Below are 24,526 nucleotides of genomic sequence, written 5' to 3' on the forward strand. Positions count from 1 at the left end.
ATCTGAGTATTGAGGAGAGAACTGCGCATCATGAAATTGTTAGTGGAGTCTTTCGCCATAATTACTGTTGTGTATGGGACCACACCAGACCAAGATGATAAACAGAGATTAAACTTTTTTTGAGTTTGAAAGTAAAAATTGTAAATCAATGTTAATGTTTTTTTTTTTTTTTTTTTGTCAAACTGTTAATGTTTTTTTAGTTCTCTTTATTTCTGCTTTGTTTGATACAAAGTTAGTTAGTTTTTAATGTTATTGGGCTAAAGATATGGGCCTGGGACGATCTCTTCTTGTGTGCAAGCTTAAGAAAACAATTTATCAGGGAGATGGGAGGGAAATGAAAGAAGAGGAAAGAGCCGGCGAGACTTCAGCCGCCGCCTGATCGTTCGAAGCAAGATATTGTGTGTTGTTGTTGTTGTGATTTATTCTCTCTGTGACTGTTTGTTTTGTTATGTTCTTCCTTCCGATTCTACTAGACAAGTCGAAATCTGAAGTAGATGTTTGCTGCAACGGTATAGTTTTCTAACTTCTGTTTTGTTCAGTTTGACTATTCTCTGAGAAATCTCCATCGCGTGACAAAATAACTAAAGAAGTGGGCCTAAAAATTAGGACAATTATATATCTGTCAGCCTTTTAAAGCAAATTCGGACAATTATATTTTCGGGCCCAAAGGGTTAAATTAAAATGGGATCAGTGGGCCGGGCCTAAAATAGTTAGCTTTAGAAGAAAATTCCAACAGGGCAAATCTCGAATATCTCCTTCTCCACCTCTTGAGGAGAAGCAAAATCTCATATCCACTAGGGACAATCAGAAATTTATGCAACATTATTAGAAGAATAAAAGTCAAACACCCAAAAATAAGTGATTTTTTGGGCGTAAGATAGTTAAATAATTAGAATCCACAGTAGTAGCATCAAATGACCATATCTTGTATTATGTTTAGAGTTTTATTTTTATATTTTTAGTCAATGATCTGCTAGAGGTAATTTTGAATTTTGACAATTGCCCTAACCACGTTTTTTCCATTGTAGCAATAGATTTAATACAAAATATATTATGAATCAGGTCTTAATTATAAAAGTCTTTCTGAGAGAGAAAGTGTAACCAAACAAAATTTCAGATCAATATTATAAAAGTCTTCTGAGAGAGAAAGTGTAACCAAACAAAAGAACTAGTTTTGAAAACATGCATGTGGTATTGATTTGTCCGAATTGAATATTATTGTGGCCTCTTTCAGTTCCGTTCATGATTTCGAATCTTACTTGTCTTCTTGTATTAATTTAAAGTATGATTGGAGAACATTATTAGGGTAATATATATAATTAATTAACTAACCCCTTACGAATAATAAAAGGAAAAACGAGGAGGAAAGTGAAAGGAATCCTAAAATATTGATTGGTTACAACTTATTAGAATCAAACAATATAAGCAACGCTGGCAAATTTGTCTTTCCCACGTGGTCGCCACTGATCACACTATGTCACATATCTTGGAAACTCTCTCTGGCATCTTTTTTTTATTCTCTCAATTGATTACGGTTGCTAGATCGGAATATATTTTTTTGTTTCTTCCGTCGATCAGAATTACCTAAATGGTAATATCGATCGATCGTTTTTTTTTTGTTTTGTCCCGTATCTTCCATATTTTTTGAGGGATTTTTTTTTTCATTTTTATCTCGTATTCAGTTTGATCATAGATCATATAATAACTTTGTAACCATTGCATTAATTCTCATGTGCACTGTTTTGTAATCACTCGCGCGACACATGTTAAAGTATATTTAAAAACAGATTTCAAGTAAACAATTCGCTTGAATATATATCATTGGATCATACTGTAGTTAAAAAAAATAGGGAAAATGAATCTCATATTGAAACAGAGTTAGGTACATTGTTTATATAGGTACTACAAGCATCACAGTATAAATAATAACAATTCTACGTCTAATATCTAGCGGTAACAGTTCACCTGACTGAACCTACAAAAAATGTTTAGAAAGAAAAAGAAGAATATCATGTCTCGAACATGAAGTTTGATAATAATCTATGGTTTTTAAAACAATCGATCGTATACCATCCATAAATTTTTATTACAAAAGTTTCTGTATCACAACATGTTTGACAAATCATTTGCTTAAAAGTTTTTTAATTTAAAAGCGAATATTAGTTTAACTAAATCTAGAGTGAAACAAAATCGTACGTAAGAAAACCAAATACACTAGAGGAAAAACAAATAAAAAAATCCAGTTTACGATCATAACCCTAACGATTATAAAACATAAATATGGCGTGTCAAAAAAGAATAAATTACACTATAAATAGTGATAAAGAAACCGAGATTCTAGTTTCCTCCATGTGGCAAGATACTACACGACCACCGATCCTCATTGTGAGGAAATTAAACTATTTCTTTCTATGTCGCGATCCACCACATGACCTGTTTTTAAGTTATTGATACCGTTAATTCTTTGTATACATTTTTTTTTGGTACAACAAATTAATTTATATACCGTCTTTGTAATCACATATACGGATTATATTCGATTGATGGGATTTGGTGTAATATACTTATGAGGTCGATGAAGTTTATTTTCAAATCTCTCTTCTTGAATTTGACCGTAAGTTTCGTTTACCAATGCAATGATAAACAAACAAAAAACATCAGATTTTGCCTTATGTAAAATCATCAGGTGGAATCTATTCGAAACTGGACAGTCACTAGCAACAATTATGATATGAATTACTAATGAACATGGGAAGAGATATGGTTACATTTTAGGAGATTCCCTACGTATATTTCCAAGATCCAAAAGAGTTGGAAGTATCGACATGACACGTGGTTACAATGCGTATACGATCAAATAATTGTTTAAAAACCGATACGATATGAGTATTTTACTAATCAAGATGCATATACAATTACATTTGATTATCAATCAATGAGCTGCCACAATCTGAATTAATTTCATTACTTTTCCCAAATAAAGAAAAGAGACTTATTAAAAAGCTTTTTTTTCCTCGACGAAAAATGGTTATAAAAGCATAACCCTGAATCAACAATTCTCATCAGTACCAACTCTTCTTTCTCTGATCATCACATTATTCTCTCTTTTTCTTCACTTTTCTATCGACAAATACCAATACCCCTTCCGATAACATGGGTCATGAATGGTATTTTTTTCAAAACTCGATTAATTGCACAAATGTTTATTATTTTATTCGTAATATATACTAAGTTTTCACGTTTATAGATATATCATAATGTTATATAGTATGCACGTCTTAAAATTCTAACTAGTTCAAAGAATGTCTTAAAATTCTTTAGTGTTTTATCGTCAATATACCAACCACATACAAAAATATTTGGTTTGGTTCTGGTTCCTCCAATGCACTAGGAAAAATCCATAACCAATATATGTTTAGACCATGCATTGATCTTGAATAATTGATGAGAGATACCTGATAAATGTACAAACATATCTATTAATGCTACGTATGGTATGTTTAATAATATCGAGATTGATAAATAAAAAATAAAAAATGTAGGATCGATGCAGAGAGGGAGTTCAAATGGAGCGAGGATGTCAAAGTTGAAAGTGAAGTGACTGAGATCGTTCTTGTTCGCCATGGAGAAACCACTTGGAATGCTGCCGGAAGAATCCAGGTATCTATCTATCTATCTTTATATGCAAACACGTACGTGTGTATGTATGCATAATCGCATATACATGCATGCAACATGTACACACTCATAAACATAAAAATTGCCAAATGCAGGGACAAATTGAATCAGACCTTAACGAGGTTGGACTAAAGCAGGCTGTTGCAGTTAAGATCCAATCCCTTTAACTTCCCTGTCTTTCTTCTATTTATCTAAATATTAAGTATTAACCCATGCATGGTCTTTTTTTGTTTTGTTTGAATGAAAAATATAGATCGCTGAGAGGTTGGGAAAAGAGGAAAGACCTGTAGCTGTGTATTCATCAGACCTCAAACGAGCCAAAGACACTGCTCTTATGATCGCCAAAACTTGTTTCTGTCCCGAGGTTTGTATAATATTTCTCTCTATATACTAAGCACAAAATCATTAATCACTTCCATATGAATGGTGTAATTCATAAATATGTATACAGGTGATCGAAGTACCTGACTTAAAGGAGAGGCACGTGGGTAGTCTCCAAGGCCTGTATTGGAAAGAAGGAGCAGAGAAAGAACCTGAAGCTTACTCTGCCTTTTTCTCTTCCCAAAACGACCTCGAGATTCCGGTAATTAAGCTTATATTGATTCATAATACTCTTTATCACTCCTTAGTTTCTCTATTTTCGATTTACTTAACTATATCTATGCTTAATGTGGGATGCATCTTTTTACGAATCAAAAGGGAGGAGGAGAGAGCTTTGACCAACTTGCTGATAGATCCATGGATGCTCTTGAGCAAATTGCTAAGAAGCACAAAGGAGAGAGAGTGATAGTGGTGACTCATGGAGGAGTGTTGAGGGCAATTTACTTAAGGATCACACAAGCTTCCTCTGCCGGAAAACTCTTGAATGCTTCAGTGAATGTGGTTCATCTCCGTGATCAAAAATGGATCATCGATTCGTGGAGCGATGTATCACATCTATCATCCGTTGGATTTCTTCAACGTGGCTTTGATGGAGACGCCAAGCCCTAGAGAACCTCCTCATTCATATCTTGTGTCGATCTATAAAGACTTCTATAAATAAGTATCTATTTATCTTGATGTTTCTGTGTGCTTTACTTAAGATGCGTAATCTTCTTGTTGATCAATTCCTATCATCTTGTAATTTGTATTACTCTATTAATAAGAGATTTTCATCTTTACTTGTGATGGTATCGACAACTTATAATGAGACTTTATTTGTTGGACATCTCTGATCGTAATTTTCGTTTTGATTTTTGAGGTAAAAGTACAAAGGTTAAAGCAAAGATAAACAAAAAAAAAGAGTTACAGCGAAGAAAGCCCGTGAACGCATTACGAAATACCTTTTTTACAGTCACAATTGTAACGGTGGTCACTTTTGCTAGGCCAGAGAAACAAACAAAAGATTGTTGGCCTTTGACAAATATATAATCTAATGTCTCTGACCAGATGAAGAAATATGTAGAGACCAATCTCAAGTGGTTTCCTGTTATATGTCTAGACGCTGCAGGTTGATCCTAGTTGCAGCATTTTTGATGAGTTCTTTCCGGACATCGACCTGAGATTAAGAAACACAGTATTAGATCAATCAAACTGCAGTTAAGCTTGTGAATAAGCCTGTTTTTTACCCCCAAAAAAATCAATGGAGTCGGAAATTTGAGGGCTTACCCGAGCACCCATAAGAGATGAGAATGTCATGTTTGCTTCCGCTATATCATCGACAACAAGTTGCTTTAGTATCCTTGTTTCTGGATTCATTGTCGTTTCCCAAAGCTGTTCAGGCATCATCTCTCCCAAACCTGCAAAACCAGACAACGAAACAGAACAACAAGTTTGCCATCTTCCTTTCATTACATTCTGGTATTGGATGCTAAAGATTTTAAAACTGTCCTCGTAGCAATCAATATCATGTGAGGATGCCAGACAATGTAGATCACAAAACTCAGATATTTACCTTTGAACCTTTGAATGTTGTAGGATGCGTTTGCAGGGAAGTTACTGGTGATCTTTTTAAGGTCTGCATCATCATAGCAATATTGTGCATTCTTTCCCCTTTCAACCTGATCGTTTTCATAGTATTTGTTAATAATTTTTCTAAATCTAAAGCATCAAAGTTTTGAAGATCATAAAAATATAAAATCTACCTTGAACAGAGGAGGAACACCGACATATATGCAACCTGCATCAAACAAGGCTCTCTGTAGAAGAAATTTTAAGTCATGTTTACAACTAGATTAACTCTGCCAAATATTTAGGGGATATTTTTGTTTAATCCTTAACTAATACCTGATATCTGAAGAAAAAGGTCAACAGAAGTGTCCGGATATGTGCACCATCAACATCTGCATCTGTTAAGATGATTATCTTATGGTACCGCAAATTTTCTTTCTTAAAATCTTCTCCCTGAAACAAGTTATTTATTGCATTGAGTTTTCCATATACACCCAAAAAAAAAAAAAGAGAAAAGGAAAAACAAGAGATGGAAAATGGATACATCACCTTCACACCGAGGCCAAGGCCAAGAATTAGATTTTGAATTTCTTCATTCTTATACATGGCTGCTTCATCCTTTCTTTCAATGTTCAGAATTTTACCTCTCAAAGGAAGAATTGCCTACAAAAACCAAAAACCTGTTGAATTCTTTCAAAGGAAGAATTGCCTTTCAAGCTGTACAGGTTTCCTAATTTCATAGAAAATACAACATATTTGGCTGGTCAAGAGAAGACTCCTTGTATTGATCAGTCTAATCCTAACCTTATTGATCGGAAAGCAAACATAGGTTCTTTAAAGGATGGATCAACAATGGAAAGAAAAAAAACCTAACCATCGCCCTTCTTAGATAGTTACACAATGAAATAGAGGTAGAAGTGTGATTACCTGAAATCGTCTATCACGGCCCTGTTTCGCACTGCCACCAGCAGAATCTCCTTCAACTATAAAAATTTCTGCAGAGATTGCAAAGGGATGTCACTACTTGACCGAATTAGCATGGCTAATGGCTTACCGGTTGTAATCGTTGTAGCCACATAATTAAAGCCTAGATTTCCCTTTTTAACTTCTCACTTGGAATATACAATAAGAAGATCAGATACTTCTGTCATGTTTAGCTTTAATCAATTAAACAAACGACATTTTCATGATGGCCAATACATACCAGATACTTCAGGATCTGTTGATGAGCAATCAGCCAGTTTCCCAGGAAGTGATGATGACTTCAAAACGCTTTTCGACCTGACCAACTCCCTTGCCCTCTTGGCAGCCAAAGCAGCCTAGAGAGAGAAAGCGTGGTGAGGCAGATGAAAGTTAGCAACTGACACATTAATAATAAGCAGAGCAGGGGGTAGATAACATGAAGGACGTTGAAGGCCAAACGCTAAATCACATGAAATAGCCAATTACAAACTGCTGTACCCGTTCTTGTGGGTTGAAACATACACTTGGTGCATGCTTGTAGATGAAGATGCAGAAATATTGATATGTGCATTGAAAAGCATACCTTGTAAGCGTTAAGGGATTTGGAAATAATGCTCTCAAGAATATCTGGATGCAATTCCAAAAACTCTGTGAGATATTCCTGAACTGATTGGTCAACAATTTTTCTCACCTCTGGATTTCCTAATCTTGTCTGCAAGGTGGAAGTGGGATTAGTAGACGAATTATATTAGTTGGGGTAAATTTCCACAAATATGACAGAAGAAATTGCTTCATGTTGACCATACATAGATCAACACTAAAGAGGCAATCATCATCACGTACCTTTGTTTGACCTTCAAACTCAGGATTAGGAACCTTGACTGAGACGATACAGGTCAATCCCTCTCTAACATGTTCCCCACTTAAGCTAATATCTTTCTCCTGAAAACACAGCCAACAAAAATATAAAATAATTATAAATACAAAAAAGAAATGAAGGAAGTATATTATTTATTGAAGGTATGAATCAAGAACGTTTTACTGTAGAGCCTACTATACTGTGTAAGTACAGGTATTCAAATTTAGTCCAGTCCATAGAGAGGAGAAGATAGTCGGAGAAGCCCATGAGATTATGAAGAACATCTCAGAGCACTTATCAATTAAACTATGATCATGAAAAACAGTACTTGGAAAAGCCGATGGATATTTCAAAAATGAAGGGAGAACAAATAATGGAAAAAGGGTCGAAACCTCTGAAAATGAAAATAAAATAGCAACATAAGCAAAGCTGGTTACTGATGTCATACCTTAACAGTCTTTGACTTTTTTGCAAGGGTATTAAGAGTCCTTGTTAATGAAGCTTTCACACCTTCGATGTGTGTTCCACCATCAATAGTGCGAATGCTATTGGCATATCCCAGCATTGTGTCTGAATATGCATCTGAGCACCTGGTACAAAAATGTGCAAAGCCAATAACATCAGATCCATTTAGAATAGTCCTATATTATGTGTATTTGTGTGTAAAACAAACGACAGCATGTCGAGAATAACATGAACAAAGGTTTACCACTTTTATTGACACAATTTACAGGTAAGAGTAAAACCACAAAATCATGCAGCCGAACTGTTCAATTGTGTGGGTCTGGTAAACCTAGGCATATTACCTCGTAACAGAATACTAGTTGGACAATGTAATTATGTAGAATAACATACCATTGAAGGGCAACGTCCACGGTGGCACCATTTATCTCTCTCCTGAAACCCAGCACGTCATGAATTGGATTCTACAGAAAAGAATTGTCAGTTAACTTTTAACGTAGGAATAAGAAAGTAGTAAAATAATTTATGATAATGAAGATAATAATGCTAAGAGTTCACTTCTGTATAAATTGAGTCATAATAGTCCATAGATATGCTGGAGTAGAGTAGATCCATTGATAGCCATCAACTTATCAAAAGTAGTGCTCAACATATCTTGCTCACTTCAGTTAGTAGAAAAAGACATTCATTGATACCACTGCCTTGCATATCGTTTCACAGAACCTTTTCAAAATTCTAATCATCTTAGCCTACTTACATAAAGAATATGATAGGCCTCATATACACCAAAAGTGCCAATGTGTAGATTCTCACCTTATCAGTATTTAGCCAACTAACATATTCAGTTAATCCTCCAGCAAAAGAGTATTCACTATATTGGGTCTTTTCAGGATCATCATCCTCCTTTTTTAAAGAGATGGTAACCTGCAAACATAAAAATAGAGTAATATTTTATGACAAAAGAATCATTCAACAGCAGCCTCTGCCAAAAGTGAAGATGCTTTATGAAGTAAACTACAATGAATTCTCATGTCTTGATGAAAAATTGTCATGGTTTACCATGCTTTAAGTAAAGTAATTTCACCTTTGGATTCAAAAATGCAAGCTCCCTAATTCGTCCAGCAATGGTGTTATGGTCGAACTCGATTGCAGTTGTGAAAACTGAAAATAGTTCATTCCATAGAGGAAAATTAATCATTAAATCAAGTTTTGGCTTAGGCAAGGTAGTCAAGAGTGGAAAACAGGCAAAACCTTCTTTGTCAGGCCAAAACCTGATGCTTGTCCCTTTAGTCCCCTTTGACTCTAGGGGGAGGACGCGACATGTAAGTGTAGTTATGGGCTTTCCACGAGAATAATTTTGCTTATGCTCCATCCCATCTCTCCAAACCGAGACCTCCAGAGCCTGTAAACCAATAGATCAAAGAATCTTCTAAGTTAGCTATACTGATAATTATAGTCATCAGCTAGGTTAAACTTCAAGTCATTCCAAACAAATGTCCTGCAGTTCTTGTGAAGGAAGAGTATTTGACAACAACATGCCCTAGAATTCAATAAGGAAACATTCCAGCTTTTTACTCGTAAAAATCCCATAGTAGCCTAGGGTTTCACAAATCACTGAAGGAGATATAGAGAAAATGATAAAAGAAGAATCAATGTGAGTAAAGATTAGGACACACCTCAGACAAAGCATTTACTACTGATAAACCGACACCATGTAATCCACCAGACACACTGTAGCCACTACTCGTGCCACCAAACTTGCCACCCGCATGTAAAACCTGCAGAATTAAAAAAGATGGCAGGTAAATCGCATAATAATAATAGTATGGTCATGAAGCTCCAACATAAACTGCAGAACCTCGACAAATAAACTGCAGAATCTCCATATTACTATTGTGAAAAAATATAAAAGTTTGTAGCAATACCGTAAGCACAGTCTCCAGGGAAGACTTTTTTGTCGCAGGATGCAAATCCGTGGGTATCTGAAAGAAAGATTTATATATCAACGACACTGGAAAAACTAGAATAGATTATGGTTAACATATGTGTTTGCTCTCCATATGTGGGTAGATGTAAGAAACGAAAAGCTAGCGATACCAAAACTAGCACAAAATCTGCATGATTAAAGAGAAGATGGGACATATCACATACCCCACGCCCATTGTCCACAACACTAACTGAGCCATCTGCATGTAGGACGACATCAACCTTTGAGGCATAACCAGCTTGAGCCTCATCAATTGCGTTGTCAAGTATCTCATAAACCTAAGAAAAGAGATTACATTAGAAAAACATAAAAAGATGTCAAGAGCCAGTTCAAACGAGGGGTTTCAACGGATAAAGCATTTACCAAATGATGCAAACCACGAGATCCAGTGCTTCCGATATACATTCCTGGACGTTTTCTTACAGGGTCTAAGCCTTCCAGCACCTAATGGATCATAAGAACATATAAAGATTGAAATTAAAATCATGACTTCACACAATATATAGTAGAAAAGAGGATAATAAAAAAGATTACTTGAATCTGTTCAGAACTGTAACCCTTAGATGTGGTAGTCTCTTGGGAAGCCTCAGTAGACAAGAACCTCGATGAAATAGCATTTCGTTGTATCAGTCTTTGACTCAAAACACTGGTTAACTGAAACTTTAACCTGAAACTGAAAGATAACTCAATTAAACAACCAATTGAGGAATGCAAACAGAATATTCACTTTAAACCAAAAGAATTCAGAACCGCATGAAAACCACTGATTAAGATAACACTCAAAACGCAAAATTTCACAGCAATTTCTCTAAAATAACCTAAACCCATAAGTCTCCAAACACAGATACTTTATGAAAAGGCTAGAATCAAGAGACTCCAAGTATAAATTTCCAATTTCTAGGCCATTTTATCGGAAACTTAACACGAAATTAGAGAGCTTGGCAATTTCAATAACTCAAGCCAAAGTACTGAACCAAGAATACGAAGCTACTTTCTTATATTTCGCCGAATATCCAGGAACCCAGAAAGGAAAACGAAAAAGGAGAAGGAGCGGAAGCGAGAACCTGGGACTTGGAGAGGAAAATGGAGGCGAGGAGAGCGTCGAGCTGTGACGGTGAAGAGCAGGAGAGAGAGAGCTAGAGAAGAGACGAGGTCGAGAACCCATGAGCCGTAAATAATAGAGACGCAGATAAGAAGCTCTCTGAAGAAGCGCCATGAAATTGGAAGCTCAGAGGTTTTTCTTCTTCTTCAAATTTTGTTTTTTTCCTCCTTTGCTATTTTTTTTTCACCTTCACTGTGTAAAAGATAAAACCCTAAACCCCCAATGTATTTTGAATTTTTTAAATGATTAAATTTTTTATTTAATACAAGTAAAAAAAATAAAATACGAGAACAATAATTTTGCCGCCGTTTCCAAAGCCCAACAGTAGGGCTGGCTTAAAATATGGGCTTATTAGTTAAAAGCCCAAATATTATATTTTTCATAGCCCAATAGATAATTTTGGTGGAATTTTATGTTTTGTTTCCATGGTTTGATTAAAAGAACTTGGAAGTACAGAACAAAATTTAAAAGTGAAGGAGAAGACTAATTTTACATGTGTTGGTTTCCGTATCCGAAGAGTTTATAGGTTAAAGTTCCATAACGCCTTAGTTACCTTTAAATAAATGTTTATAAAAGCGTTATAAAATAAAATTATAAAGAAACCAAATCGATGCATGCATGTTTATCTTTATTTATGTTTCAAACCGTCACTAATAATAATATATGTGAGTTGTGAACTCGTAAAATTACCACATTGCAATCATAATACCAAACATTCAAAGAAACCAATCTATCTTTCTTTTATATAATCAATCAATATACAGTTATTAAATGGCAAGTGTACATTTGTACTCAAAAGAAGAGATTGGTGGATCCAAAACAATAACAAAGATTTTTATCAGACTATATTTCAACAAGTGTCGTCTCATTTCTAATTTCTGTTCGCTTTGGTGCTTGTGTTTGCTCTTTTTTGGGTGGTCGTCTCGTGATACGCCAACTGACGATAAGCTGTAGCTCTTATCTTATCATCATAATTCCATAAGTGACAGAGAGTAGGCAACGAGAATATGATAGAGAGAAGGTGGCTTTTAGAGCAACTTTAAGGACATTTCATATCCTTAAGGCTTCTCTAGTCTATTTCAGCCACACACACACCCCTCAACCCCATACCCGTACGTGTCTTTTCGTAAATTCACATATTTTTGTTTAGTTATACGTGTGTGTATAAATATTTCTCATTAATATTAAATACCAAAATCTCAACTATCTAAAGAAAAAGTTGACCAGAATAAACAATGGATACTATTCCAAACTGACACATTTATAAAGTCACCACTACAAAAAATGTATTGATCGTAATCACTATGTATGAATAAATATTTTTTGTATTTTTTTTTGGATTCAATCATTTTTACTACAATTTTCATAATTTTAAAATCATTTGGTAAAACATTATAATTTTTTTGTTAGATTTGATAGTTGATCTCTTATACTACTAATTCCGATATTTTTTCTTCAAAGTTTGGCGATATGTGAAAATGTCATTTTCTATTTTGTTTATAAATAATAACAACCTTTCAAAACATAAATAGATGAAAATTGTATAAATTAAAATCCATTGTTTGTTCGGTTAATAAAAATGTATGAATAAATTACAAACCTGACTATTTTATGTATCCTTTATCTGGTGGATATGAATTTTAGGAGTAGTCACTATCTTCCCTCTATCAAAATGACAATTTATCTACCCTTAATTTCATGTCTCAATCCGGTTTAATGACCAAAAGTGTCGTATCAAACCGGTTAATCAACCGAATTCTCCAAATGGCGGTCCCAGATTCCCGACCGTTACCACTCAAAACATTTTGTTTTTTCTTTAAAAAGAAAATTCGATTTTGTGCACTCCAACAGTCACACTTTTAAAATCCCCAAAATACCCTTTAGGTACAGAGCACTTTTATTCAAAAGCGAATTTTGTGTAAACGAATAAATACGAAACAGAGAAAAAGAAAGAGAGAGAGAGAGAGAAGAAGAAGCTCTCATCACTCATCTGTTATCTTCCTCTTCTTCTTCTTCTTCCTCTTCTTTTTTCCTTCCACATTTATCTTTATTTTATTTTTTAGTGTACATTTATCTTATTTTACACACACGCCTCTCATTTTTTTTCATTTCAATGGCGATGCAATCTCTTTCCCCTGTTCCTAAGCTTCTCTCCACAACACCAAGCTCTGTTCTTTCTTCTGACAAGAACTTCTTCTTCGTCGATTTCGTTGGATTATACTGTAAGTCCAAGAGGACCAGACGCAGACTTCGTGGAGACTCTTCCTCTTCCTCACGCTCTTCTTCTTCTCTCTCTCGTCTTTCCTCTGTTCGTGCCGTTATCGACCTTGAACGTGTTCATGGCGTCTCTGAAAAGGATCTCTCCTCTCCTTCAGCTTTAAGACCTCAGGTTCGTTTCTTCACTGATATAAATTTCACAAACACCCAACGTGCAAAGTTTCATCCTTTATGGGGATCTTTTAAGCAGGTTGCTAATTTGGAGGATATATTGTCTGAAAGAGGAGCTTGTGGAGTTGGGTTTATAGCAAACTTAGATAACATACCTTCACATGGAGTTGTCAAAGATGCTCTTATTGCTCTTGGGTGTATGGAACATCGTGGAGGTTGTGGAGCAGACAATGATTCTGGTGATGGCTCTGGTCTTATGTCTTCCATTCCTTGGGATTTCTTTAACGTCTGGGCCAAGGAACAAAGTCTTGCTCCTTTTGATAAGTTGCATACTGGTGTTGGCATGATCTTTCTTCCACAAGATGATACCTTTATGCAAGAAGCCAAGCAAGGTGACTCCTTAATCATAGATGGAACTAGCAATACGGATTCAGTATGTTGCTAACGAAGTTTGTTCCCTTTTTGTAGTTATTGAAAACATATTTGAGAAAGAAGGATTACAAGTTCTTGGGTGGAGGGAAGTTCCTGTTAATGTTCCTATAGTTGGTAAAAATGCTAGGGAGACAATGCCTAACATTCAACAAGTGTTTGTGAAAATCGCAAAGGAAGATAGTACTGATGATATTGAAAGGGAACTTTACATCTGCCGGAAACTAATCGAAAGGGCCGTAGCTACTGAGAGTTGGGGAACAGAGCTTTACTTCTGTTCACTGTCCAATCAAACCATAGTGTACAAGGGCATGCTTCGATCTGAAGCTCTTGGATTGTTTTATCTAGATCTTCAGAATGAGCTTTATGAGTCTCCTTTTGCTATTTATCATCGAAGGTACAGTACAAACACTAGTCCTAGGTGGCCTCTTGCTCAACCAATGAGGTTTCTTGGACATAACGGGGAGATCAATACCATTCAGGTTCTACTATTTCTAGACATTGTTATGATTCATCATTGTACTTTAACAATGAAACATCCAAGCTCAAAAGAATTCTTTGTTTGAATTGTGCAGGGGAACTTAAATTGGATGCAGTCTCGAGAAGCTTCATTGAAGGCTGCTGTTTGGAATGGCCGTGAAAATGAAATTCGTCCATTTGGTAATCCCAGGGGTTCAGACTCTGCTAATCTTGATAGTGCTGCAGAAGTAAGTTTCTCTTAGTTTGTTAGGATAATTTTAGATCAGATGTTGTAATACAGTTTTTCTATTATATCGCTCCTCATTTGGATATCGTGCAGATCATGATTAGAAGTGGAAGAACACCAGAGGAAGCTCTAATGATTCTTGTCCCTGAGGCATACAAGAATCATCCAACCTTATCTGTCAAATATCCTGAGGTAACAACATCTGAGTCTGATTTGTTCTTCAAGAACCCATTGCAAAACTCACCATTTTCTCTGCTTCTTTTTTCAACTTCAGGTTGTAGATTTCTATGACTACTACAAAGGACAAATGGAGGCTTGGGATGGTCCTGCCTTACTTTTGTTCAGGTAAATCTTTTGAGTACCTAGCTGTATTTGACCTTCTTACTAGATCAGGTAATCTAATAAAGTTATAGTGTTGTGGAGTAAGTCAAGGGAGTTTCTTGTCACTGCATTCTTGTTGTTTGCATGTTGTGTCTGAGCTCAGGCTTCTTCTATTCCCTGTCGTTTCTCCATTCTTTTTTCGGCTTCTCCTCAGGTTTATCTGACACTTGCTACTTGAATTCGTCACCTAGTGATGGAAAAACAGTTGGGGCTTGTCTTGACCGTAATGGCCTTCGTCCTGCTCGATATTGGCGGACTAGTGACAATTTCGTCTATGTTGCATCTGAGGTATTTCACATTTCTATTAATATATTTTTGGTTGATCATGATTGTCCAAGTCACTCTAGCACCAGATTTTATAGGACTCACTAGGTAAGAGAGGCCTATTCATCTTAGTAGTAAGAACTTATATGCACTTAAGTTGATTCTATTGCATCTCAAGTTGATCCCCTTGTAGCCAAGGAGATTGCCATATTTCTTGATTAAAGTAAGCTATCTTGGAATGCACATTTCTATCCTGAAGATGGAAAATGCTCTTCCTGATGACTACAACTTTGTTTTCTTAAGATCTAAACTAACTTATTACGCACTGACATACTTATCACGTGCTTGTCTTGTATAGGTCGGAGTTGTACCAGTTGATGAGGCAAAAGTCACAATGAAAGGCCGTCTAGGACCTGGAATGATGATTGCTGTTGACCTTGTGAATGGCCAGGTTTGTTGATGAGCAATCCAAATCTTTTTTGAACAAAAATCTTAAAGTTTCTGTAGTGATAGTACCATCCGATCCGAGATATAACTTTGTAGCTGACTCATAGCTCGTCAAACTTACAGGTATATGAGAATACAGAGGTCAAGAAGAGAATATCTTCATTTAATCCATATGGAAAATGGATTAAAGAAAACTCCCGGTTCTTGAAGCCTGTGAATTTCAAATCCTCAACTGTCATGGAAAATGAAGAAATCCTAAGAAGCCAACAGTAAATTTTCCTGAAACTTTCATCTTTTTGTTTAGATATGCCTCTTGTTTCTTTAATAATCCGGAAGGCTATAAATCACATCTTATCAGAGCATTTGGTTATTCAAGTGAGGATGTGCAAATGGTTATTGAGTCTATGGCTTCTCAAGGAAAGGAACCAACCTTCTGCATGGGCGACGATATTCCGCTGGCAGGATTGTCTCAAAGACCGCATATGCTTTATGATTATTTCAAACAAAGATTTGCACAGGTGCATATGGCTCTCTTTTCTAACATTCTTTTAGTCAAATTTTTATCCTCAACTAAAGCACATGTCCTGGTTTCAGGTTACAAACCCTGCCATTGACCCCCTTAGGGAAGGTTTGGTTATGTCTCTTGAAGTAAATATTGGAAAACGTGGAAATATATTGGAGCTTGGACCTGAGAATGCCTCGCAGGTTTTTGACTCTTTAGTACATTTCCTCTGTTTTCACCCATTTTGTTTCACACTATCTGTTTATGTATGGTTTTGTTTTACATGAACCAGGTTATTCTGTCTAACCCTGTGTTAAATGAAGGAGCGTTAGAGGAGTTAATGAAGGATCAATACTTAAAACCAAAGGTTCTGTCCACATATTTCGATATAAGAAAAGGCGTTGAAGGTTCCTTGCAAAAGGCTCTATATTATCTTTGTGAAGCAGCTGATGATGCTGTCCGAAGTGGCTCTCAGCTTCTCGTTCTTTCAGACCGATCCGATAGACTGGTAAAATGTCATATAGTTTCTTCACGGAAATTTTCTCTGTGACAATCTAAATCTGCTTCAAGCTATCTAAAACTTTCTGGTAAATTGGCTCTTTTAGGAACCAACCAGGCCTTCAATTCCAATAATGTTAGCTGTTGGCGCTGTCCATCAACATCTTATTCAGAACGGCTTGCGTATGTCAGCTTCTATTGTTGCTGATACCGCCCAATGCTTCAGCACACATCATTTTGCTTGTTTGGTTGGATATGGTGCAAGGTTAGTCTCTTTGGTTTGTTCTGAATATTCGAAAATTTTCCCTGCCAAGTGATAGTAACGACAACTCTTACTTTAGAATATGTTCCACCATCATATCCATTTCATTAACAAGTATACTTTTTGAAATTTCCCCACAGTGCTGTATGCCCATACTTGGCACTGGAGACATGTAGGCAATGGCGCTTAAGTAACAAAACTGTGGCCTTCATGCGTAACGGGAAAATTCCTACTGTAACCATTGAGCAAGCTCAGAAGAACTACACTAAGGTAAGAATTTCAGTACACGTTCTTAAGATGTTTTCACAAGTCTTTGACCTTAAGGATTCTTAAAGACTCATCTTTTAGTTGTTAAAAAATTATAGAGGATTCTGACTTACACATGGCTTATCTTGCAGGCGGTTAATGCAGGGCTTCTTAAAATTCTTTCTAAGATGGGAATCTCATTGCTTTCAAGGTTCCATTTATCTCCTCTAATATATTCTATCTTAGATTTTTACAACTACTGACTTAACATTTTTCTTTGTTCAGTTATTGTGGTGCTCAGATATTTGAGATATATGGTTTGGGACAGGATGTTGTTGATCTTGCATTCACTGGAAGTGTGTCAAAAATCAGTGGACTCACCTTTGATGAGGTGGGATATATACATTACATTGATACTCTTATTTCTTTTGATCAAATTTCACATTTCTTCTGAGAAAATGCAAATCTTCTTTCAGTTGGCAAGAGAGACATTGTCTTTCTGGGTGAAGGCCTTTTCTGAGGATACAACTAAGCGATTAGAAAATTTTGGGTTTATTCAATTCAGGCCTGGAGGTAAAATACTTTACTTCAATGTTTCTCACTTGTTGATTAAAATCAGTGTGTTTGTTCTTTTACACAACAAGGCTTGTGTATGTTATGTTAGGTGAGTATCATTCAAACAACCCAGAGATGTCAAAGTTGCTTCACAAGGCTGTCCGTGAAAAGAGTGAAACTGCATATGCAGTCTATCAACAGCATCTCTCTAACAGACCTGTTAATGTGAGTTTTTAGTTGCTCTTTCTCAAGCCATCTTCAGTTTCTTGATTTAGTTATCTCTATCTCTTTCTATTTAGGTCCTCCGTGACCTGCTTGAGTTCAAGAGTGATCGTGCACCGATCCCAGTAGGGAAAGTAGAACCGGCCGTTGCTATTGTTCAGAGATTTTGTACTGGTGGAATGTCACTTGGTGCTATTTCAAGAGAGACTCATGAAGCTATTGCTATTGCAATGAATAGGATTGGTGGGAAATCAAACTCTGGAGAAGGTGGAGAGGTACGTACATAAACATCCATTTTCTCTTTAAGATTAGTAAGCAAATTCAAAATATAATGCCCTGTTTTTCTCTGTTTCCCTCTGTAGGATCCTATCCGTTGGAAGCCACTTACAGATGTGGTTGATGGATATTCACCAACACTACCACATCTCAAAGGTCTTCAAAACGGCGATATTGCAACAAGTGCTATCAAGCAGGTCATATTCTCATCTCTGTTATATCACAGAACTCTTTCACCTTTGTTCTGGAAGACAATAATTGATGGTAACTTTTCAAATGTATTCTCTCAGGTTGCTTCAGGGCGTTTTGGAGTCACACCAACGTTCTTGGTCAATGCAGATCAATTGGAAATCAAAGTTGCACAAGGTGCCAAGCCTGGGGAAGGTGGTCAGCTTCCTGGAAAGAAAGTTAGTGCGTATATCGCTAGGCTAAGAAGCTCTAAACCTGGTGTTCCGCTTATATCTCCGCCTCCTCACCACGACATTTACTCTATTGAGGATCTTGCTCAGTTGATCTTTGATCTACATCAGGTGATCAATCTTTTCAGAACTCAATAAAATGTTGAGCTAAACAAAAGGACTAACTTCCAACTTAACAAACAAACAGATTAATCCAAATGCAAAAGTATCAGTCAAGCTAGTTGCAGAAGCTGGAATCGGAACTGTTGCTTCAGGAGTTGCAAAGGGTAACGCTGATATCATCCAGGTAACTTGAAAGTTGAAAATATAACATTGCATCTTGTTACTCCCATGTTCTTGTGCCGTCTCATTTTGTGTCTGCCAAGAAGTTTCATTTTGTTCGTTTTGATATGTTTTTCAGATATCAGGCCATGATGGTGGAACCGGGGCTAGTCCAATAAGCTCCATAAAACATGCTGGTGGACCATGGGAACTTGGACTAACAGAAACTCACCAAGTAAAAACCTTTTGGCTACCATGTGGTACTAATTCTCTTGGACGTTCTGAGTCTCTAAGCAAAAAAACTTATTTCTTCTCTTTTGCAGACACTTATCGCAAATGGACTAAGAGAAAGAGTCATTTTAAGAGTCGATGGAGGCTTAAAGAGTGGTGTTGATGTTCTAATGGCTGCAGCTATGGGTGCTGATGAATACGGATTCGGTTCCTTGGCAATGATTGCTACTGGTTGTGTTATGGCTCGTATTTGCCACACTAATAATTGCCCAGTGGGTGTAGCAAGTCAGGTAAGCTCAAAAAGACTTTGAATTTTTTTATAACTTGGCATCTTATTCATCTTCTCTTGAGTTTCACACTAATGCTTGTATAACACTCTATGAATGGTCTCAGAGAGAAGAATTACGTGCAAGATTCCCTGGTGTACCTGGTGATCTTGTCAACTACTTCTTATACGTAGCAGAAGAGGTCAGCCACTTTTTTTAATACCTCAATCATTAAGACTTTTTTTGGCCTAATCTCATCTGAAGTATAATCTTTTCTTGGCAGGTGAGAGGTATCTTAGCACAGTTGGGATACAACAGTTTAGATGACATCATTGGACGAACAGAGTTACTGAGACCACGAGACATTTCGCTAGTTAAAACTCAACATCTCGATCTGAGTTATCTTCTTTCGGTATATGATTGTATCCAGACTCTATTTCTTCAACATGCATGAAATGAATCACTTGTTCTAATTTCTCTTTTTTTTTGTTTTCACTCTTTTAGTCTGTTGGAACACCTTCATTGAGCAGTACTGAAATCAGAAAGCAGGAAGTTCATACAAATGGACCTGTTCTCGACGACGATATTCTTGCAGATCCATTGGTAACAGAAGTCTTTCACTGCTGTTTTCCACCTGGTTCTGCTGAACTGTAAAGTTGCTAACAGTTTTAATATCTCTAGGTGATTGATGCAATAGAGAACGAAAAAGTGGTTGAGAAAACCGTCAAAATATGCAACGTAGACCGTGCGGCTTGTGGTCGTGTTGCTGGTGTTATTGCAAAGAAGTATGGAGACACTGGTTTTGCAGGACAAGTGAACCTAACGTGAGAAATAAACACTGAAGCTTTGTAGATATCTATATGTTTCAGTTCAGGTTATAGCTAAAACCAAGCTTTACTCTTTCCTTGTCTGCAGTTTCTTAGGGAGCGCGGGACAGTCGTTTGGGTGCTTTTTGATTCCCGGTATGAACATCCGGCTCATAGGAGAGTCAAATGACTACGTTGGAAAGGTAAAACTAGCATCCATATACATTGAAATCAATTTTTGCATCAACTGTTACTTGTTATGAAATCTTCTGCAATGGTTGATCTTTATGAAGGGAATGGCTGGTGGTGAAATAGTAGTAACTCCTGTGGAAAAAATCGGGTTTGTGCCTGAGGAAGCAACGATAGTCGGGAACACTTGCTTGTATGGTGCAACAGGTGGTCAGATATTCGCTAGAGGCAAAGCTGGAGAGAGATTTGCAGTGAGAAACTCACTCGCTGAAGCAGTAGTTGAAGGCACTGGAGACCATTGCTGTGAGTACATGACTGGTGGCTGTGTAGTCGTGCTTGGAAAGTAAGTACACTGCGATAATCCAAAAACCGCTGGACGAGAAAATCTATATCTAATGATGAAATTTTGAAATGTTTTCCATTGAAACAGGGTGGGAAGAAACGTTGCTGCTGGTATGACAGGAGGGTTAGCTTACCTTCTTGATGAAGACGACACTCTTCTTCCTAAGGTTTCTTTCTCTCTTTAAGGTGAAAATATAGATTTCGTTCTTTCAAGATTCATCTGAACAATCTCTATTATACAGATTAACAGAGAGATAGTGAAGATCCAAAGAGTAACTGCGCCTGCAGGGGAATTGCAGCTGAAGAGCTTAATTGAAGCACATGTGGTAAGTCATCTCAAAGATCAAAGATCCAAAGAGCTAGTGGCTTGTCTTTGATGGCATCATATATAAACTCTATTTTGTTTTTGGTTCATAGGAAAAAACCGGAAGCAGCAAAGGCGCAACGATTCTGAATGAGTGGGAAAAGTATCTACCTCTCTTCTGGCAACTGGTTCCACCGAGTGAGGAAGACACTCCTGAAGCTTCTGCTGCTTACGTAAGAACATCCACCGGGGAAGTCACATTTCAATCGGCTTAGAGATCATTCAAGAGCAGGTTGTGGCAGTTGAAACACAAGGATTGATATACATCAATGGTGGAGGACTATGGAGAGCAGATTAATGGAAAATCATTATCATTCACATGTAGATCAAATGTGTGGGACAATATTCTTATTGTCTTGTGATCTTTACAACAATACCATGGTTGCTATAACTGTACAGTAAATTCAGTAAAATAACTGCTTTCAACTGTCATAATCATATCTCATAAAAAATTGCAATTTCTCTTTATTGAATAAGTTTTCCAGTTGAATAATCATTAATCAGAAGAAGAAAAAAATGTTACAGATTTGATAAAAGTCTAACATAAACTAACAACATTCACTCTTTTAAACACTTCATATCGCTCATTATGATTGGCGTAATCCCAAGAGCATACCATTGATGAGTTCCTCCAGTCTCACTTTGCAATCTCCTCTCATCTGCACAAAAAGAAGAATAAAACAATAGATTTTAGTTTCTCTTAATGAGTTCCATGTAAGAAGAACATGACCTTCTGATATCTTTAGACAAGTACCTGAAGATGTAGAGTGTAGAAGATCCTTGCGGTGGAAGAAACGGAAGAAGAGACGCTTATGACATTAAGCCCGTTTTCTTCTAACCTAAGCAACATGTCTGAAACAGATGTCCATTTCGACGTAGCAATCTGGACAGCAATCTCTGTGTCAGTGAGCCAATTTGCTGCGATCCGTTGAGAGGAAGAAGAATCTATTGAGTCCATCATTGCTTTGTTTCTCAGCTGCTCTTGGTGAGTTTTTCTCGAGATCCTCTTCAAGAGCTCTTCTTTTCTCCGAGACAAACGTTGAAGTTCTTGCTTCTGCTCTGGTATGTATTTCACTACTCTCGCTACCGTCATAGGAATGCTCAGCTTCCTCTGCAGATCAAAAGGGTTTCTTTAGTATTCATATATCCATTTCAAGATTACAAAACCTAATCTTGATCCGATATTTTAGATTAGGTTTAAAAGCACAAACCTTTTGATCAGAAAGAGGCAAGAGAGCACGAAGTGAAGAGTACAAGGCGTTAAGTTTTCTACGGCGGTCTCGTTCGCTTGCGTTGTGATTCAGTTTCTTCTCCAAAACCACCGCTCCTCGATCTTCTTCTTGATAATTGTTATTGTTACTGTTAGTATTATTGCTGTGACTAAGACTCATATGATGAAGATTGATGTTATGGCTCTTGGAATCATCTAAAGGATGAAGGAAGGAAGGAAAATGGAGAGTAGGTGAAAAGGAATGAACTTGAGACTGCAGCCATGGATACTCCATTGTTGAAGCAGAGTACCATTCTTGCTGCTTACTTGGAAACATTGGCGTTAAGGTACACATTTTTTTTGTCCACTTATGTTATGTGTGAGAAGAATATATAGCTAGAGAGACTTTGATGGGATGAAGTAGGAAAAAAGATGATAAGACCGAATTTGAGATGGAATCTATATATCTATGTGTCTCCAATTAGTTAGTATTTATAGCTCCATGATTAATGGAAGTTTCTTTAAGCATTTTTATGTGTCGTCTTACTCTCCACACGCAGTCTCGTGCCGGAACGAGTAGGGCACGGGTTCTTCGAAAAACATTATCTATTACAATAGTATTAAATAACTCGATGATCGAGGTTTAATCCAAAACTATAACATATTTTATTCAAATTTGTATTTATAAATTAGTTAATTAATTTTTTCCAAGGAATTTGATTAAGTAGGTTAACCTACTTTGAAAATAAACTAAAAAGGAGCGTAAAAATGTTCTTAAATATATACACAAATTAATCCATTTTTTGTCTTAGTTATATTTTGAACATGTGAACGCAGTTTGAGGGGTATCTAGACTAGTTGTAATCCTTTCATCAATTGGTCAATTCAACATATCACTACCAATTCAGTTAACATCTTCATGCATGTTTGCATACATCATATGATATTTCTTTCTAGATTTAACTTATCGAAGTTTTGTTCATTTCCCACATGAAGTTTTATGTTTGCTGTTTAGTGAACTACCGATCCGAATAAAGTAGACAATTTCAAAAGAACATCAGATCACAGTTATGTAGAACAAATTAAATGTACGGAATACTATAGATTATTTACCATTCAGAGATCCATCCTATACACATTAAAAAGAAAGATTGTACTACACGCAATTGTTGTAGTTTCTCTTTTATTATTAGAAAGTTAGAACATAAAACTCTAAAAGTACTGAATTAACAATGAAAACAAGTTACAAGTAATTAATGATCCACTATCAAAATAAAATGAGCTAATCGATGACGTTTATCTTTCTTTTTTTTAATTTTGGTTTAATGTATATATTAGAGATTTTTTTTTGTCATCACTTCATTTCATATTATTTCTTTCAACGAACAAGGGGTTACAGAAAATCTATCATATAGATGGAATTTGTTAGAACTCGATCCATAAGCTGAATATTTAACCGGTTTAATTAGTTCTATCTTGATCCCGTACTATATATTAACTTATAATTTTTATGTGTTTTATTTAACTTAATATTAGGTTTATAAGTTTATAATTTATATATTGGTATTTCGTACCAGAGTCTAGTTTTTATCAGAATATCACCAATTAAATTAAGGTCTCAAAACTTACAAATGTAAATGACTAAATGAGAAGGTAACGTAAACAAACACAAAATAGGTCATTAAAAATTTAAAAGTCTGTTTGTGTTTATCACCTTCATATATATAAGTCTAGGTTGTTGGTTTCAATGCTCGATCGGTATATTTTATCACCTTCATATATAAATAAGTCATATAAAGTAAGAAATTTTCTTAGATAAAACTATTTTGTAAATATCCACGAATTAGCTAGTGAGAAGATTTATAAACCATTCGACAATGGAAAATCGAATTTATAAACCACAAAGGTTCGACAACAATCCTCATGAATCATATCGAAATTTAATAAGCTGATCAGATATTATCAATAGTGGTCATCAAATTAGTGTTTAACTAACGCATGGTGATTCAAAAGTGGAAGATCACTAATTATGATGGATTAATTGGTTGGATAGTCTTCTCAATCGGTTCTAAATATTAAGGTTCTTTCTTTCACATGTTTTGAGGATCATCCCAAGACTTCCGTCCGGGATAAGAAAAAAAGATCCCAGTTAATGTGAAATGTTCACACACATGTAATTGTGAACAAGTGGAAAGTAAAAACACAAGAGGTAAAAAAGCACGCGGTCTTAGGTCAACGGCACGTGTTAGCCGTAGGGTCGTACCAAAGAACCACATCTCCAT

The 24,526-nt window shown here is 36.1% G+C and overlaps 4 protein-coding genes across 8 annotated transcripts; 2 read left to right on the forward strand and 2 right to left on the reverse strand.

The window, feature by feature from the left end:
- Nucleotides 1–2,999: 2,999 nt before the first annotated feature.
- On the forward strand, nt 3,000–4,876 carry AT5G04120 (Phosphoglycerate mutase family protein). The gene is made up of 6 exons (NM_120494.4): nt 3,000–3,167; nt 3,543–3,660; nt 3,774–3,824; nt 3,932–4,042; nt 4,130–4,261; nt 4,378–4,876. Exons 1-6 carry the CDS (start codon nt 3,154–3,156, stop codon nt 4,666–4,668), a joined length of 717 nt encoding a protein of 238 aa, NP_196032.1. The 5' UTR covers nt 3,000–3,153; the 3' UTR covers nt 4,669–4,876.
- Nucleotides 4,863–11,207, reverse strand: GYRB2 (DNA GYRASE B2). 3 transcript variants are annotated; one of them, NM_120495.3, is made up of 21 exons: nt 10,943–11,207; nt 10,413–10,551; nt 10,242–10,322; nt 10,043–10,156; nt 9,817–9,873; nt 9,568–9,669; nt 9,143–9,293; nt 8,976–9,052; nt 8,705–8,815; nt 8,285–8,355; nt 7,878–8,019; nt 7,414–7,512; nt 7,154–7,282; nt 6,812–6,926; nt 6,535–6,602; nt 6,157–6,270; nt 5,944–6,060; nt 5,802–5,855; nt 5,612–5,717; nt 5,326–5,456; nt 4,863–5,215 (listed from the first exon to the last, which is right to left on the reverse strand). In NM_120495.3, exons 1-21 carry the CDS (start codon nt 11,092–11,094, stop codon nt 5,147–5,149), a joined length of 2,199 nt encoding a protein of 732 aa, NP_568133.1. In that variant the 5' UTR covers nt 11,095–11,207; the 3' UTR covers nt 4,863–5,146. The 3 variants fall into 3 exon arrangements, with proteins under 3 accessions (NP_568133.1, NP_001318477.1, NP_850762.1); NM_001342753.1 differs by having other exon boundaries at nt 4,887–5,215; nt 6,535–6,926; nt 10,943–11,154; NM_180431.2 differs by lacking the exons at nt 4,863–5,215; nt 5,326–5,456; nt 5,612–5,717; ... (1 more) ...; nt 5,944–6,060; nt 6,157–6,270 and having other exon boundaries at nt 6,580–6,926; nt 10,943–11,154.
- Nucleotides 11,208–12,847: 1,640 nt separating this feature from the next.
- GLU1 (glutamate synthase 1) lies at nt 12,848–21,551 on the forward strand (the record flags this gene model as incomplete). Of its 2 annotated transcripts, NM_120496.3 has the most annotated exons (33): nt 12,848–13,369; nt 13,448–13,760; nt 13,837–14,279; nt 14,373–14,504; nt 14,597–14,695; nt 14,778–14,848; nt 15,076–15,172; nt 15,507–15,599; nt 15,719–15,864; nt 15,954–16,113; nt 16,190–16,300; nt 16,390–16,605; nt 16,703–16,860; nt 16,998–17,127; nt 17,256–17,314; nt 17,389–17,494; nt 17,580–17,676; nt 17,768–17,883; nt 17,958–18,155; nt 18,243–18,353; nt 18,447–18,686; nt 18,763–18,861; nt 18,976–19,071; nt 19,160–19,357; nt 19,461–19,535; nt 19,617–19,745; nt 19,838–19,936; nt 20,015–20,157; nt 20,249–20,342; nt 20,433–20,671; nt 20,759–20,837; nt 20,913–20,996; nt 21,088–21,551. In NM_120496.3, 33 exons carry the CDS (start codon nt 13,094–13,096, stop codon nt 21,247–21,249), a joined length of 4,869 nt encoding a protein of 1,622 aa, NP_568134.1. In that variant the 3' UTR covers nt 21,250–21,551. The 2 variants fall into 2 exon arrangements, with proteins under 2 accessions (NP_568134.1, NP_850763.1); NM_180432.2 differs by having other exon boundaries at nt 13,094–13,760; nt 21,088–21,501.
- On the reverse strand, nt 21,473–22,696 carry BHLH101 (basic helix-loop-helix (bHLH) DNA-binding superfamily protein). Of its 2 annotated transcripts, NM_120497.2 has the most exons (3): nt 22,246–22,696; nt 21,789–22,145; nt 21,473–21,693 (listed from the first exon to the last, which is right to left on the reverse strand). In NM_120497.2, the coding sequence occupies exons 1-3, from the start codon at nt 22,597–22,599 to the stop codon at nt 21,622–21,624; spliced, it is 783 nt and encodes a 260-aa protein (NP_196035.2). In that variant the 5' UTR covers nt 22,600–22,696; the 3' UTR covers nt 21,473–21,621. The 2 variants fall into 2 exon arrangements, with proteins under 2 accessions (NP_196035.2, NP_001330787.1); NM_001342754.1 differs by lacking the exon at nt 21,473–21,693 and having other exon boundaries at nt 21,735–22,145; nt 22,246–22,694.
- Nucleotides 22,697–24,526: the final 1,830 nt, after the last annotated feature.

Source organism: Arabidopsis thaliana, chromosome 5 (assembly GCF_000001735.4).
Source record: "Arabidopsis thaliana chromosome 5, partial sequence".
Taxonomy (NCBI): domain Eukaryota; kingdom Viridiplantae; phylum Streptophyta; class Magnoliopsida; order Brassicales; family Brassicaceae; genus Arabidopsis; species Arabidopsis thaliana.

Excerpts from the sequence above, each read along its gene's own strand:
- AT5G04120 (NM_120494.4), top strand. Across the intron at positions 3,825-3,931 it reads GACTAAAGCAGGCTGTTGCA|ATCGCTGAGAGGTTGGGAAA; the intron begins GTTAAGATCCAA and ends TGAAAAATATAG. Across the intron at positions 4,043-4,129 it reads AAACTTGTTTCTGTCCCGAG|GTGATCGAAGTACCTGACTT; the intron begins GTTTGTATAATA and ends ATATGTATACAG.
- GYRB2 (NM_120495.3), bottom strand. The coding sequence starts at position 11,094 with ATGGCGCTTCTTCAGAGAGCTTCTTATCTGCGTCTCTATTATTTACGG. Across the intron at positions 10,552-10,942 it reads TTTTCCTCTCCAAGTCCCAG|TTTCAGGTTAAAGTTTCAGT; the intron begins GTTCTCGCTTCC and ends GTTATCTTTCAG. Across the intron at positions 8,356-8,704 it reads GTTGGCTAAATACTGATAAG|AATCCAATTCATGACGTGCT; the intron begins GTGAGAATCTAC and ends TCTTTTCTGTAG.
- BHLH101 (NM_120497.2), bottom strand. The coding sequence starts at position 22,599 with ATGTGTACCTTAACGCCAATGTTTCCAAGTAAGCAGCAAGAATGGTAC. Across the intron at positions 22,146-22,245 it reads TGCCTCTTTCTGATCAAAAG|AGGAAGCTGAGCATTCCTAT; the intron begins GTTTGTGCTTTT and ends TTTGATCTGCAG. Across the intron at positions 21,694-21,788 it reads TCTACACTCTACATCTTCAG|ATGAGAGGAGATTGCAAAGT; the intron begins GTACTTGTCTAA and ends CTTTTTGTGCAG.